The 17,155-nt window shown below is 38.1% G+C and overlaps 1 protein-coding gene across 4 annotated transcripts in view; it reads right to left on the bottom strand.

Moving 5' to 3' along the window:
• The window catches only part of unc-104 (kinesin family member unc-104), a 1,041,320-nt gene that overhangs the window by 436,030 nt on the left and 588,135 nt on the right, over positions 1-17,155 (bottom strand). For all 4 annotated transcript variants that reach the window (XM_090382707.1, XM_090382708.1, XM_090382709.1 and 1 more), the window contains one exon: positions 17,012-17,123. In XM_090382707.1, the coding sequence (XP_090238833.1) occupies positions 17,012-17,123 (112 nt within the window). The remainder of the gene's footprint in view (positions 1-17,011; positions 17,124-17,155) is intronic.

Below are 17,155 nucleotides of genomic sequence, written 5' to 3'. Positions count from 1 at the left end.
CTGTAGAAGCAGTCTCTCCTGTTAACAAGCACAGACCACGCTGAAAAAAATTCTACCCGTTGAGCCTTGCATGTTCTCTCCAGGGCCGAATTGATTGATAGGGCTCTCATCATGTACTACCTCCTATCGTGGCTGGTCAGAATTGCAGACACTTTCAAATTTAACCCTGACTCACGACGTTTTTGCAACATTCACCTGTACTTGTTAAGTAAATCTGCAGATCTCCTACTCTTAATATCATTGGTGCCAACGTGTACAACAATATCAACTTTTGTGTCCTTAAAAGATGATATATGCCTTACAACGTCATCAACTTTTGCCCCTGGCAGACCTACTCTGGTCCTGTTCCATCTATCCTTTTTACACAATATATTCCCCGTCTCCCTGACAATCTTCTTCTTCTTTGGTCCTTAGCTGGCAGCTGGGGGAGGTGGTTGGCCACGCAACCAGTATGCTGCTGTAGGTGCCGCAGGGTTTCGGACTTGCTCTGTGATGTTCTTCCATACCTTACGATCCATGGCTTCAGTCCTGGCCTGGTTAAGGTCGAGACGTCGGCTCTTCAAGTCATCTTCCACTTGCTTGGCCCACGTTTTCCTAGGCGCGGTCCGTTGGATGCTCCATTGGGTGGGTCGTTGTCTCCAAAGGAGTGTGGATGGTATTCTGTTCGTGCCCATTCTACATACGTGGCCAAACCATCTGAGCCTTCGCTTCTGGATTTGGTCGGCAATGGTTGGTTGCTGCTGGCATCTGGCGCGGATGGTATCATTAGTGATGCAGTCGCGAAGAGAGATGCCCAAGATCTGCCGCAGGCATCGCATTTGGAATACCTCAAGTTTGTTCAAATCTAACTTGAGACAAATCCATGTTTCCGATCCGTAAAGAAGAATGGGCAGGATCAAAGTCCGGAAGAGTCGGATTTTAGTCTTTGTGGAAATGTTGGTCCTCTTCCACAGACACCATTTGAGCGAGGCGAACGCAGTGGCCGCCTGTCCAATTCTGCTGTGAATTTCCATGGTGGATGCAACTTTCTTCTCCTGGACCAGCGACCCAATGACAATAGAGTCACCAACAATAACTAGTTCCTTTGGGACCAGCGCATTCTGCCTTGGAGATTGTCCCTGTGTTGCCAGATGCCCAGGAATGATCTCTGGCATTGAGTTGGGCAGCTGAGAGCTTGACGGGCCCCTCATATTAATTTCTTCAAGGGCATCTACCCTACACCTCAAGCTCTCATAGATGCCCAGTAGAACGCTGAGTTGATGCCTAATTTCTAGACACTGTCTGCTCCTGGTACACACAAAGACATCCTCCTTGGCTACATCATGATCTGTTCCAGAGAATTCAGCAAATACTTCACAAGTTGCACATTTTTTAGGCTGTGATGCGTTGGAGAATCGCCCCCTCAGTTCTCCCCCAAGTAACAGCACTCCTGCCACTTTGTGCCCGTTGCTTTGCTGTCTAGTCTGGGGCATGATATTTTAAATTAATAAGATCAATAAATTTAATTAATTAATTGTCAATACTATGCTATCTAATAGAATCCTAAATGCAGTGATGTGTATTACGCTATATAATTATACGTTAGAGCTACCTAGTTACCACAATTAAAAATTTTAATTCCCTACTACTCTATACAAAAACAATGGCTGCAAGATTCAAACAAAATAATGGTTTAACGTATATTAAGTAGTAATCTACAAAAACTCTTTATCTAAATTAAAAATAACCAGCATAACTATAACTATAAGACTACATATAAAGTACAATATAAAATAACAATTAGGTAAATAAAAAGGCAAACACATCGCTTTTTCGGAGCCTGTAATTCACAGCTGTAATTTTTAAAGAGAGTCAGCGTCCTGTTATGTTAGTGAAGTTATGTTGTACATAACTTCACTAAACAATCTCATACATATGAATAAATGCAATACAGAATAGCATACAATAAAGGAACTTATCACAAAAGTAAAATGAATCACAATCAGCTGCAGACGGTGATATGGTTAGACTACCATAGTAGCCTTTTTGTGTGAACATTATCATACTCTTCCATTCCAGGAGGAATTTTGCTCCATATATGAGATGCATGTATGAAATAATATATACAAACTCAAGTTTGGTCACAAAGGTTTTTTTTTTCCCCTGCTTCATCTCAAACAAAAAGCTTTGTCACATGCAGTTTTGAAAGTAGTTGCAGGTACAGATAGCAGATGTCCAAAATTACATTCTTTCTAGAAAAAAGGCTATAGAGTTGAGATGCAGATGACAGATTGAATGTCCATCCTCATTTTGAGATGAAGATGAAAATGAAAATAAGAAGAAAGTTTACGCAGTATGTAGTGACAGAAGTGTTAAAAATGGGAGAAAAGAAATAGTTTAGTACTGCACGATATGCTTTCATTTTTCTTTCAAATCCTGCAATCCTGGTAAGGGTTGCAGGATTTGAAAGATTCAAGAAAAACCACACACTGCTGTCGAGGCCAAGGAAGCTACAAATTAAACTGATAAGTGGATTTTATTTATTGATTTGAAATTATTGTTTTTCTCTAATCAATTTGGCCCTGAAAAGATTGTGCGAGGGCTCATGCAGTAAAATTTTACTGAGTGTGGTCTGTGCTTGTAAACAGGAGAGATTGCATCTACAGGGATGAGATACACTTAAACAGAAAGGGTGCAAGAATGTTTACTGATGCTATTGAGACAGTGTTAGATGGGTCAGAAAACTGCTAGCTTGGGGGGGGGGGAGAACCCAGACTAAAAGATTAACAGCAGCCGCAGGCAGAGGTTTATAACACTCAAATAGGAAGAAGTTTATCAAACTCTAAATGACTTTGTAATAATGGAGGGGAAAGTGGAGGAGAAATTACTGAAGTTAAAAGACAGAAAAACACCTGCAGTGAATGAAATCTACCCAGTTATAATGGAGGCAGCAAAAGTAAGCAAACCCTTAGCCATAATTTTGAGAGCATTCTTGGATTCAGAGGAGGTCCCCACAAACTTCAGATGAGCAACTATATCCCCAGTTCACTAAGGGGGATCAAAGGGTGGCAGGAGTAATTACAGACCTGTTAGTTTAACTTCTTTTCCAGAGGAAAGCAATGGAGTCACTGGTTAAAGAAGCAATGCAGGATCATCTAGACAAGATTGCAGTTATAGGTCAGACACAGCATGGGCTTATTAGGGGGAAATCTTGCCTGACCAATTTGATTGGATACAGTGGTACCTTGGATTGCGAGTAACTTGGTCTGCGAGTGTTTCGCAAGACGAGCAAAAATTTTTAATAAATTTTAACTTGATAAACGAGCGAGGTCTTGCAATACGAGTACAGTCAGTCCTTGTATAACACGTGTTTACACTACACGAATTCGATCATACACGATTTATAAATAGGGGAACGATATCTTATATAACACAAACCGAATTCGCTTATGCACGATTCGCCTTTGTGTTTACAAGAAATGGCAGTGGAACGCAGAATCACCCCAACTGAACGCAACACGATAGGAATGAAGAGAAGATTCTGAAAATGTATTTATGTTTTTATATCAGTGAAGGGGAAACACATTTCACCATAATAACGTAAAAAGCAACACAATTCCAGCTATCGATATGCAATTAGATCGAGTTTACTACCAGTTTATAACAGATTCCATTAGCAGAAACGCAACTGGATTTTTATTGTTTTATGGTAGTAACCCCCTAGAAATGTGGTTTAGGAAAATGTGAGGTGTTAATAGTGTATCTCTGCCTTTATGGTGTTGTTTATTCAGTTGCTACACTCGCGCAGCTTTGTTTATGTGTATCAAGGGTGCCTCCTCGTTTTGTAATTGTGCTTTATTCCCTAAAAATTGTCTGCCGAGCGTCACGTGATCACGTGCTGCTCGGGATTGTGTTTAATCGTCTCACATGCTCGGTCTCAGTCAGCATACCTCATTCGTATACAGTCAACATTGTAGTGAACATTCGTGCTAACGTTGTGACCACGTGTATGTGCGTAAAGCATTTTTTTTTTTTTTTTTGTGTTCAAATTTGGTGACTGTTATTTATTAACTGTGCACTACGAAAATGGCCCCAATGAAGAAAAGGGTTGAAAAGGAAGGCGGTAAGAAGAAGGAGATGATTACGGTAGAAGTTAAGAAGGAAATCATCGAGAAGCACGAACAAGGTATGAAAGTGGCCGCCATCGCAAGATTTTATAAGAAGTCTACGTCAACAATTTGCACAATATTAAAGAAGAAAGAAGAACTAAGGGGACTAGATGTAGCAAAAGGAGTCACGAGAATATCAAAGCAACGGCCACGTATTCTGGTAGATGTAGAAAAGTTGCTTTTGGTGTGGATAAACGAGAAGCAACTAGCAGGTGATACTGTGACCGAGAACTTGATCTGTGAGAAGGGAAAGGCCTTGTACGCCGACCTCGTAAGTAAACTGCCTGGTACGTCTACAGAAAATGAAGAAGGCTTCAAGGCGAGCAGGGGATGGTTTGATAACTTTAAGAGGAGAAGTGGCATCCATAGTGTTGTGAGGCACGGAGAGGCTGCGAGTTCGGACGCTAAGGCAGCTGAGGCATTCGTTGCCGAGTTCCAGAAGCTCATGGTTTCCGAGTGTTACCTGCCGCAGCAAGTTTTTAATTGCGATGAGACAGGGCTTTTTTGGAAAAAGATGCCAAAGAGGACCTACATTACAGCAGAAGAGAATGCCATGCTCGGTCACAAGCCCATGAAAGACCGTCTCACCCTCTTGCTGTGTGCTAATGCAAGCGGTGATTTCAAAGTCAAGCCCCTGCTCGTGTATCATTCTGAGAATCCACGAGCCTTCAAGAAATGCAAGGTGCAGAAGAGCCAGTTAACCGTTATGTGGAGGTCCAACAGCAAGGCTTGGGTCACTCGTATCTTGTTCGTTGAGTGGATCAACGAGGTCTTCGGTCCTGCAGTGAAGAAATACCTCTTAGAAAAAAAACTGCCACTCAAAGCCTTGCTGGTTATGGATAATGCTCCTGCTCATCCTCCAGACCTTGAGAACAACTTACTGGAAGAATTCGAATTCATTAAGGTCCAGTTCCTTCCTCCCAACACTACTCCATTACTCCAGCCCATGGATCAGCAGGTCATTTCGAACTTTAAAAAGCTTTACATCAAGGCACTATTTCAGCGATGCTTCGAGGTGACCGAAGGAACTAACCTAACCCTCCGAGAGTTTTGGAAAAATCATTTCCACATCGTAAACTGCCTCAAAATCATCGATAAAGCCTGGGATGGGGTCACCAAGAGAACCCTCAATTCTGCTTGGAGAAAACTGTGGTCTGATTGCGTTGAGGGGTTTGCTCATGAACAGGAGCTGCCAATTGTCGATGAAATTGTGTCCTTGGGGACGACCATGGGACTGGAGGTGAATGAGGACGACATTCAAGAGCTGGTGGAGGAACATGGCCAGGAGTTTACCACCGACGAACTGATGGACCTGCATCGCGAGCAAGAGCAAGAGGTTATGGAGGAGATCTCGTCTGAGGAGGAGGAGAAAAAAATGGAGACATCCCTTTCTTCAAATGAGATTAAGGAGGTGTGTAAAATGTGGGAAACAGTGCAAAATTTTGTAGAAAAGCACCACCCGAGTAAGGCTGTGGCAGTGAGAGCGATGAATCTGTTTAACGACAATGCAATGTCATATTTCCGTGAAATCCTCAAAAGGAGGCAAAAGCAAGTGTCATTGGATAGGTTTCTTGTTAAAGTCGCACAAAAAGAAAAAGTCAACAGATAGTAGTGATTCCGTTAGTGACAGTGAAAGTCGTCCTACCCAATAATTAATAAATTCGATTGCTTTTAAAAATATAAAAAAGGTATGTATGTATTTTGTATTAATCATTTTTACAGTACATGAATATTTTTGAGTTTTGGAACAAATCATCTGGGTTTCCTTTATTTCTTATGGGGAAATTCGCTTTGATATACGAGTGCTTTGGATTACGAGCACATTTCCGGAACGAATTATGCTCGCAAACCAAGGTACCACTGTACTACAATGTGGTTACAAAGGAACTGGATGAAAAAAATTAATTCTGATATCATATATTTGGATTTCATGAAAGCTTCAATACCATTGCACATAAAAAACTATTGTAAAAACTGGAGCAATATAACATTAAGGGCAAGTGGCTGCTATGGTTAAAAGGATAGTTGAGTGGGAGAAGACAGGGAATGGCAATCAATGGACTAATGTTATTAGTGGAGTCCCCTGGGTTTTTTGGTGTTGGGACCATTGTTGTTTTCTATATTTATCAATGATATTGACAAAAGTATATATCAGACTTAATGTTCAAGTTTGCATATGATACAAAGGTTGGTAGGTTTTTTAATGACAGCAAGGATGATATACTGCTGCAACAGGATCTGGAAAAGATGGGCAGATGGGTTGAGAGGTGGCAACTGAAGTTTAACAGTGACAATTGCATATTATTGCTACCCATATGCAATAATTTGCAATTGTTACTGCTCCCCATATGCAACAATTGCAAATTATTCCATATGGGTTGCAGTATCCCCCAGAGTAACATACCAACTGTGCACTACTACACTCAGGATAGCGCAGAATGAAAAAGACCTAGGGTAATTGCACTGTCAGACATGAAGTTTTCAGAGCAGTGCAGACAGACTACCAGAACAGCTCATGGGGTCATGTTAATTACATACAGGAACTTTGAAAGTAGGGATAAAGAGGTGATTATCCCTTTGTATGTGCAACGGTCAGGCTACACCTTGAGTACTGCATACAGGTCTGGAGGCCTTATTTTAGGGAGGATATAGAGCTGCTGGAACAAGTACAGAGAAGAGCAACAAGATTGATGAGGGGATCAAAAGGGTGCTTACCAAGAAAGGCTTAAGTTCTGCAAACTGCAGCATCTGGAGACTAGGCACATGCAAGGTAATCTGATTGAGATGTATAAGGTTTTGTTTGGTCCGAGCAAGTTCAATGCTGATGGGATTCTTCCACTTGCTCAGATTACACACTTGAGTGAGCATAAATTCAAATTGAGGAGAGACAGTTGCAGAATAGATGAGTGGAAATCTGTCTTCAGCCAGCAAGTGGTTGATTGCTGGAACAAACTTCCATCTGTTGTTGTGGAAGTTGATAGCCCATATACAAGTTAGTGCAACTGCATCATATTAGTACGCAGCCAATTCTAGCTTAGCAAATCATTTGAATAAGCGGCATTGTTTATGTCATATCTCATTTCACAACAGGTTGCCATGACATTGCACTACTTCGAATAAGTAACGCTTCACCTAATGGAGAAGACTGTTGTTACTTATTCTCAGTGGATACGACCACCCAGACGGCACCATTTCAGGGCTTTTGGTACTTCTTCGGTGGATGGGTAGGTACCCAAGTGATGTAATGATGGCAAAACAGTTATGAAGTATAACTCCACAATATGCGAGATACCTGATGTATAAGATGAATTAAGGCTATAATACATTAAGGGCTTATGCCTCAGACTGCGAGAGAATTAATATATGGTCTAATTTTCTCACAGTCTGAGGCATAAGCCCTTAATGCATTATAGGAAGTTAGCTTAAATAAATTCAAGAAAGAACTGGATGTACATTTGGAGCAAATGGATAGATGAATAGGAAGCCTTTTTTTTTTTTTTTTTTGGCTCATGCTGTTTATGCTTGCTTTCTTCCATCATATATCCCATTACTATTGCTAATGCTAAACTGATACAAATAATTAACATTTAAAATGGCTAAAGAGTTTGTAAAATGTTTTAGCATATAATTTTATATATTAGCACTTGCAAATCCCAAAATAAATAATTTTTTAACATCATGTTTCGATTAGTCATTATTATTATTATTATTTTTTATTTTACTGCTAGACTTCATGGAGAAAACAATGAAAATAATTATAGACTACAAAAGGTTACAAAGGTATAAAAATATGAGTAGCTTCTTTAATTAAATTTCTGAAAATTTCAAATTAGTATTCGTACTTTAAGACTCACTGTGTGGAGTCTTTACCACATTCACAATATTCCTTGAAAAATATAATGCCGTTCCCTTTATTTTGGGCAAAAATTGAAACCTTTTCCCATTTATTCCATTTTTTCAGATCACTGCTGCTAACAGTTCCTTAATGGAAAAGTTATCAATATCATCTGCATCATAGTAAAAATGAATGCGGTCAAGAACAACTGTTCTCGTGTGTAAGAACTGTATCATTGATATAAAAAGCAGTCAATTAATCAAGACATCAGGCAAGCAATGACCCACCCATCAGTCCCATTGCAAGTGACTTACCATAAGTCCCAGTTTACTAGCTGGCAGATGACTCTCATAAGTTGGTGCAATACAGTCACCAGAGCAATAATTCAGCATCAACCAACCTCTTCTATTAGGCAATACAGGTCATGATCTGCATGATTTCTATTCCTCTTTCCCTTGGTTGGACTACTGTTTTAAATACTATGACCTTAATATTTGCACAAATTGCTTATGTGATCCAGACGAATATTAAGATCTAAGGCTGTTCAGGATAAGAAGATACCGCACAGCAACTACCATGTATCCAAATATTCAGCATAATTTTCTGCCTACACCAAAAATTGCAACAGTTAAAAATATTTTTTTAATAAATCCAAACTCAAATTTGAAAAGAGCATGAGGAAGAAAACCTGCTTATGTTCAAATGGCAGTCAAGCCCTCTGGTCCCTTTACAAAACAAAGGCAACTGTTAGGCCACATCTTAAATAATGTATACAGGTCTGGAAGTCTCGTTTTATTCATCTTTGCATAAATTCAGAAAAAGTATGGAAAAACTCAAGCAGCAGTTGCTCTTAACATAGCTAAGGCTTTTGATCATGTTGGACATAAAGATCTTCTGAACAAGCTTCTAGCTTTTAGGCTGCCTTCTGGATTTTGCAGTAAGGAGCCAGTTTTCTCTGCAACCACTCAACTGGGTAGATGGCTGTCTATCTTATAACTTCTCTACTAATGCTAGTGTTTTCCAAGGTTATCTACTAATGCTGGCACTTTCCAAGGTTTTTTTGCCCACTCATTTCCCCTCCTGTATACCAATGTGCCATCTCCAGTGACAGGACTTCCTATCCACAGTTCTTCTGACAACAGTATATTACATTCCACCTTTCAGTTTCAGAAACACTGCTCTGCACAAACATCTACAACTTCTTGATATCCACTTGAATATACAGTTGTATTCCAGAAGTAATTCCTGATCACCAGTTAATTTTCAAGTGAGGAGAAAAAAACTTAGCTTCAATCATTCAACATTCAGTCCTATCTTATTTTTGAAAAAAATAAAAAAAAGAGTACCGCTTCTATGCTTACCTTCAACAACACTCACATTTCTAGAAATGATTAAGTATTCAAACTGGGACACCCACGATGTCTAACCTTTCTTGGCATAAGCCTATACAAATACTACTTCCTCTGCATCAATAAAACTAGCTTTTCTCTTTTTACTCTTGGCTCTAATTTTATTCTGAACAACTGACTCTATCTGTCTTACCATGGAATATCGCTCCCACATATGATGTAATAAATTTCTCTAATTCATAGACTTATCAAAAAAGAGAGAAATTGGATTAATTAATGATTCTCGCTATAAAAACCTACTGCAATTCATATTATGAGAGGCATCCAGTTTCTGCTGCATGCCTTTTCTACACTTATTTATTTACATGGTCAATTAATTTAAATGTGCTTTCAAATCACCATTTGAAATTCAAACTCTTTCTTCCAAATCAGTCTAAATCATCATCAACCGTTTTCAATCCACTGCAGGATGAAGGCCTCTCCAGCAACTTTCCAGTTCCTTCTGTTTTGAGCACTGGCCATCCATTTACTACCTACAAACTCGTGAATTTCATCTATCCATCTCCGCCTTTGTCTTCCATGTTTTCTTCTAGCTCCTCTTGGATACCATTCTGTTATTTTCTTAGTCCATCTGTCATCATGTCTTCGAGCTATGTTTCCTGCCCAAGACCATTTTAGTTCTTTAGTTTTGATAAGAATGTCCTTTACTTGAGTTTGCTGCCTAATCCATGTGTTTCGCTTCTTATCTAAAAGTCTGATTCCCAATATGATTCGTTCCATTCTTCGCTGTGTAGTTCTCAGCTTCTCTTCCATTCTTTTGGTGAGTGCCCGAGTTTCACTTCCATAAGTCATGGTGGGGAGTATACATTGGTTCATTATTTTACGTTTCAGACAAACTGGGATATTGCTCTTCAGTATGTGACTATATTTCCTGAATGCTATCCATCCAAAATTTATTCTTCTCTTGACTTCCAGCCATTTATCATTATTACAGCTAATAACTTGTCCCAGATGAGTATACGACTCCGCCTTTTCAATTACTGCTCCTTCAATAATTATTTCCCTTTCTGTGGCATACTTGTTCATCATTACTTTTGTTTTAGCCATATTCATCTTTAGTGCAAAATCCTTACTAGCTGTGCATAACTGATTAAGATTTTCCTCTAATTCTTTGGGATCGTGGCTTATGACCACAATGTCATCTGCAAATCGTAAATGGTTTAGGTACTCTCCGTTCACATTGACTCCTTTCTGCGACCAGTCTAATTTTCTGAAAGCTTCCTCAAGGGCAGCAGTAAACAGCTTCGGAGATATTATGTCTCCTTGTCGAACTCCTTTCTCAATTTTAAATTTCCTACTGTCTTTGTCTAGTCTAATAAAGGAGGTAGCACACTCATATATTTTCTTCAAAATCATAATATATGGGGTATCAATGCCTTGTCTTTTCAGTGCCCGAAACATTGCCTTATGCTGTATGGAGTCAAATGCCTTTTCATAATCCACAAATGCCAGGCATAATGGTGTTTTATGTTCATTTGCTTTCTCCATTAGCTGTGATATTACATGAAGGTGATCCATAGTTCAGAATCCTGTCCTAAAGCCACCGTGCTCTTTTGGTTGATTTTCATCAAGTATTCTTTCTAATCTGTTAGTAATGACCCTTGTGAACAACTTGTAGATGTGGGATAACAAGCTAATTGGTCTATAATTTCCAATTTCTGATTTATCTCCTTTCTTATGCAGCAAAACTATGATTGCATTATTCCACTGCTTAGGCATCACACCTTTTCTAATGCACTTTGTGAAGAGCCTTGCCAGTTTTTGTGTTATGTCTCTTCCTCCCAATTTTAACAACTCTACAGTAACTTCATCTTCCCCCGGGGCTTTCTGATTCTTCATTTTCTTCAATGCATGTTCTACCTCATCAGGAAGAATATCGGGTATGTCGTATGTGTTGCTACTTTGCAATCCATCTTCCCCACTGCTGGCATCATTCCCCTGCTCCTTGTATAATTTTCTATAGTAGTCTTCTGCTATTTGAATTATGCCTTCTCTGCTGTTTATAAGTACGCCATCACTATTCTTCAGTTTCAGTATCATTTGTCTTTCTGTATTACTGCTCATGGCTGCTGATTTAAATCCTTTGTTTTCCCTTAATGCTTGTTCTACTTTTCTTGTGTTAAATCCTCTTATGTTCTCTCTGACTCTCTTTCTAATGGCTTTGCATAACTCAGTATACTTAATTTTCTCCCTGTCAGTGTTTTTCTTGCTTTTCATTTGCCATGTTCGGTTCATCATGACAAGTGTTTCTTGACTAATTTTTTCTTCTTTGGATTTCTTTTTCCCTATAGGTTTCTTGGGCTTTATCACTTATAAAAAGTTGTAATATTCCTCGTCAATATCTTGGTCCTAAGCAGTCTGCAGAAGCTCAAACTTGTTCTTAAGTTCCAGTACATACTGCTTTTTCTCCTCTTCTGTTATTTCAAAGACCTTTGTATTATTTACTCGAGTCAGTTTTTTCCTTTCCTTTCCTACATCTATATCAAGTGTACATCTTACCATTCTGTGATCACTTCCAACATTTACCTTATTCAGGACGGTAACATCATTCACAATATATCTTCTGTTAGTGAGGATGAAGTCTATTTCATTAGTAGTTAATCCATTCGGACTTTTCCATGTCCACTTTCTGTTCACCCTTTTCTTGAAAAAAGTTTTCATTACTGACAGTCCTTGAGATTCTGCAAATTCCACAAGTCTTTCACCTCTTTCATTTCTTTCACCAATTCCAAAATTTCCTATAGTTCCCCTTTCTGCGCTGTTTTGACTTTTTCCAACCGTAGCATTGACGTCCCCCATAATAATAGTGTAGTGGGTTTTCTGCTCATCTAGAAGACTCTCAATTTCGGTGTACATTTCTTCAACCTCTTCATCATCATGGCTCGATGTTGGTGCATAAATCATTATAATCTTTAGCTTGTACCTCTTAGAAATCTTGAGTATTAGTCTTGACACCCTTGGTGATGTACTTTTGAATTCCAAAATGTTGTTTTTAAAATCTTTATGGACCAGAAACCCAACTCCACCTTCTCTCCTTTCACTGTTTCCATTGGGGTACAGCAGATTTCCACTTGATAAACTTATAAGTGATTCATTTCTTCTTCTTGTTTCAGCCAAACCAATGATATTCCAATTAACATTTTCTAATTCCTTTTCCAGCTCTAATATCCTGTCTTCACCAATGAGTGATCTTACGTTATAACAGGCCAGGTTCAGTTTCTGTGCATGGCAGCCTGGTCGTACCCTGAGATTCTTAGCACCCTCTGCTTCCACTCTGATCCTCTCGCTGCCGTAAGAGGGAGAGCGAAAGCTGCTGGGGACTGAGGGCCATTTGTTTCCTCGTGCTGTCATATGCTGGAGGGTTTGGTCTTTTCCTCTTCACGCTGACCAGGCGTCTTGAAGAGAACCACTCTACACGTTCGTTGCCACCTAAGTGACGTAACAGGGCTTACCATCGAGAAGGTGTGCATGAGTGGATTTTAGGGAGGCAGGCCAACCGGACTTCTCCTAAATCTTCTGTAATAGAGAGATATTGGATCCATCAGTGTTTTAGGCTGAGTGTCTGATAACACACAGGATACCTGTTCCCCTCTAAGCCCCAATCAGTCTAAATACTTGTCATAAAATCCATCATCAGTTAAAATACAAATATGCTGAATTAACTTTCCTTCTTCTTCATTTATCCTTTCTACTCCTGTTCTTTGAAACAACCTTCATTTGCATCTCCAGAAATTCAAGTCAAATGTCAACAAGTATTTTATGCCTTCTTCACTTTCAACTCAAACACAGTGCTACAGGTAAATCTAATACACTCTGTACAACTGTTCAATAGTTACCTATTATGTTTTCATGGTCCTGAAATCTTGCAGCCAATTCCTGCTCTCAGAATAATAATAAGTACTTCCAGTAAGCACTATACTCTGACTACCACATGTCTCAACAGATGGGATTCAAAGCAGTGCAAGATATCTAATCTAGTTATGCTTTTAGCATCAATAAATTTTTTTTGTCTCTGTATCATTTCCCAGCTAATCGATTCTCCAAATTATTATATATTTTTGTACTTCTTCAATACCTTCAGCTGACAAGTGTAGCCCATGTTGAGAAAAATTTTATCTTATCATTCTTGCCAACCTTTCCAAGTAAATATCCAAAATTTAAACTACAGAATAATTTTCAGAAAAATATTACACATTGTAGAACAGCAAATGGTCACCAGATTTCAGATTATGCTAAATTCAAATTTCTTAGTTTAGTAGCCCTCAGAGTTTAACACTCTATAGGGTTGCATTTTCAATGTAACTTTTTTAAAATCTTCAGCCTTTGCCTGTACATGGTCGGTATTTTGATGAAGTGTGTCTTAAAAATGAATTAATAATCATATACAGTTCTTCACAGTTTCCAGAAAAGTCCTCATTTAAACTGATTAGTATTTCTAATTTCTAACTCACTTAGCAAAAAGCCGTGCCACAGCCTTTGACAGACAGATGCCCCGAAAGAAGATGAATTCCTTTCCGAGCCATTCTGCTCACCGCATATCATGTGAAATATTCTGTTGGCAATATTCATAAGTATGTGATATACGATAAAAAGCCGGAGATCAATCAAGTTTTCTACCTTATTATTTAAGCTATATTATATTCTACCTAACAAAGTTACGTTGCATAATATATAGTGCACCTCATACAGATTGCTTCTTTATTTCTTGTGAGGTTTCTAAGAAATTTCTGAGATACTGCTTCAGTTCTCTGAAATAATATCTCAGAAATTATAAAAGGAGAGTAATGATACTCACTTTAACCCCAACCAATAAAAAATAAAGATAAATATAATTCAACAACCTTAAAAAATTTACTTAAACTGGAAGTTCTGTAGTTTTCATTCTTTCTGCTTTTATTCTTTCCAGTTTTCAAACATATTAAGGTAGGTTAATAGAAGGGTGGTTTCTGCAGGATATGCCTGTGAAGGTCAACTATCACCTTCATGCAATCCTACATGTATTTTGAATTATGAATTAATGCTGTTTCGCCTGGGGAATGTCTACACTCTGCTATCCCCCCCACAGTCTTCCCTGTCTCTTCTCTTTCTCTGGCCCCTTCCCACTCTCGCCCCTGCAAGAATGTGGACAGCCCATCAGATGTTTTTTTACTCCCTGGTCTGGCTCCTCATGCCAGTGGATGGATGCTGGGAGGCTCCTTCCTGGTGATCGTGCCTCCCAGTAACAAAGAGGCCAGTCAAAAAACACACTACTCAAACAACACACGTCGACTGCCTTTGCAATGTTCACAGAGTACATAACGCATAAAATTGTGCGTTATGTACTCTGTGTATGTCCACTAATACATTATAGTATAATCTAATTCAGAATATGCAATACAGTATTAAATAAAATTATGGCAGCTTTAGATTAATAAATAAGATAAATTTTTATAAATTATGCATGAAAAATTATTACTGTACACAGAACTGCATTTGTACTCTTTTGTATATGTATATGGGTGCATAGCATTTGTACAGTATCTATGTATATGGGTGCATACTTACATACATATTACATATCAAAGCCTAACCATACACAGGGAAATTGGTTTCAGACTTTAAAATAATCTGTTTAAAATGCACTGCTTCAGTGGCAGAGCATGTTTTAAAAGAGAATTATGAAGGCTTATGACAGTGATTCATTCACTTTTGCAATATTAGGCTGTGCTTGAAAAAAAATGACGTGCAAATTCTAATCCTTGACGAGCATCCTTCAACTAAACTTCTTGCTCAACCACAGTAGGTTCCTCTTCTTCATTACTAAAAATTTCAGGTTCCATGAAGTCCACAATGAGTTTCTTTTTGTTCATGCATATCCTGAAACAGACATTTGCACCCACTTTGATGTAATCTTCACAAGTCACATTTCCACTCTAAGTTGGGAGATTATGCACTCTCAAAAATTCCCTCACTATTAACGGAATGCGATTCATTATTAATAAAAAAAGATGCATGGGAAGCTTCATTCACTGAATCATTCAAAGCGACAAATCCAGCATGTTTGAAGCAGTTGGTGATCACTATTTTGTCAATCTCATCACATCACACACACATACATACATAGTGTGCAGAATGTCTTGTCCTTTCACATTGTATTTTTCTTGAAAGACAAATCACAATTTTATTTAATAGTATTCTTCTATAGTTTTTCTTTGAAGCACTGAACAGGTGTTATGTTAGGTGGCAGGTACTCAATGGTAACTGCACAGGGCCATTCACTTGGCAAGGAGGGGGGTTATCCAAAAACAGCAAAGTTTTTCTATCTCCCTGCTCATTTTGTGAGCTAAGTCTCTGATCCATTCTTCTTAGATTGCTGATGACATCCCAAGCCTTTTGGTTTGCTTGATACACAGTCAGCAATGTCTCCAGACGTTTAATGCATTGGGACTTCTGAGCTTTCTCATTGATTGGAGAGGAAGCTACTTCATGCCAGATGTGTTTGCCACTAGGAGAATGCTAATCCATTGTTTTGCCTCCCCATAACCACTATATTTCTCACCTTTAAATGTTGTCTGGTAGTATTCTGAAAAAAAAAAAAAAAAAAAAAATTAAATGATTCTCCTTCTATCTCTTCAGGGTCAATGGCCCCACTTTCATTGCATAATTTTTTTTAATACAACTCATGATGAGGCTTAACTTTTTGAAACTATCCATCAGAGGCCTGAAATTTTCAATATTCACCCAATAAGCAAATAATTCAGCTTTGTTTTTTTATTTCATTTGAAATGCACATATTGTAGTAAAAAAGTAAAAAATGAGAGAGCAGTGGGACATTACAGAGAATTCATTTGTCTTTCAAGGTATTTATCGTAAATGCAAAAAAAAAAAAAAAATAATAATAATAATAAATAAATAAATTAATTAATTTTAAAAAAATGAAAAATTAGATTTATGGGAAATTACTACCATATAGGTAGTAATAATGTGATGGGATGTTACAAAAAGGATCGCTATAAATATTTCAACTATATCGGCCCCAAAGTACTTGTACTTGATATTATCACAGGAAAATTCTTCTAACAAAATGCTTTGAATAATTTCTATATCTGAATTAAAAAAAAAAAAAAAAAAATTTTTGCCTGCAAAATTATCATTTTTTCACATTATATATCACTACCTAACAGTACAGTAAGCTGGGAGGGAGGGACATTGAAATTTTTGAGCAAAACACAGTCAATGTTTTCTTGACAGATACGTGCCTCAAGTACATTGATTCTCCTCATGATTAGTTATTAGACAGCCCTCTTCTAATTCATAAAAGTTTCTTCCAAGATATCTTGGAAGAACCAAGTTTAAACTTGGTTCTTGCTTTAAGTTTGAACTTATCAGTTTAAACTTAAAGCAAAAAACACAGACACAGGGAGGGAGAGTAGGTGGGGGAGAGAGAAATAACATTCAAAACATTTTGACTTTTGTACACAAAATTATTGATGCACTGATATCTTTTTTATGAATTTGTTAGGAAAAATGGCTCTGTCTGTAACCTACAAGTGTTGGAAATAGTAGTTACAATACATAGGGAATGAAATTTTAATATTTAGTTAAAAGACTAAAGTTTGCAATAATATATTACATACTACCTTCAACTTTGAGATTCTCAGGAGCCTGACCTTCGCCTTCTACTATACGTTCTTGAGATGAACTGAGATATTTTTCCATGGTTCCAAGATCCTGCTTTTCCTTTTTAGAACTCTAAAACAATAAACTGTGGTTATTCTTTCAAA

This window comes from Mastigoproctus giganteus, chromosome 10 (assembly GCF_048544385.1).
Source record: "Mastigoproctus giganteus isolate SK-2022 chromosome 10, ASM4854438v1, whole genome shotgun sequence".
Classification (NCBI taxonomy): domain Eukaryota; kingdom Metazoa; phylum Arthropoda; class Arachnida; order Uropygi; family Thelyphonidae; genus Mastigoproctus; species Mastigoproctus giganteus.
This window is presented reverse-complemented; position numbering and strand designations above follow the sequence as displayed.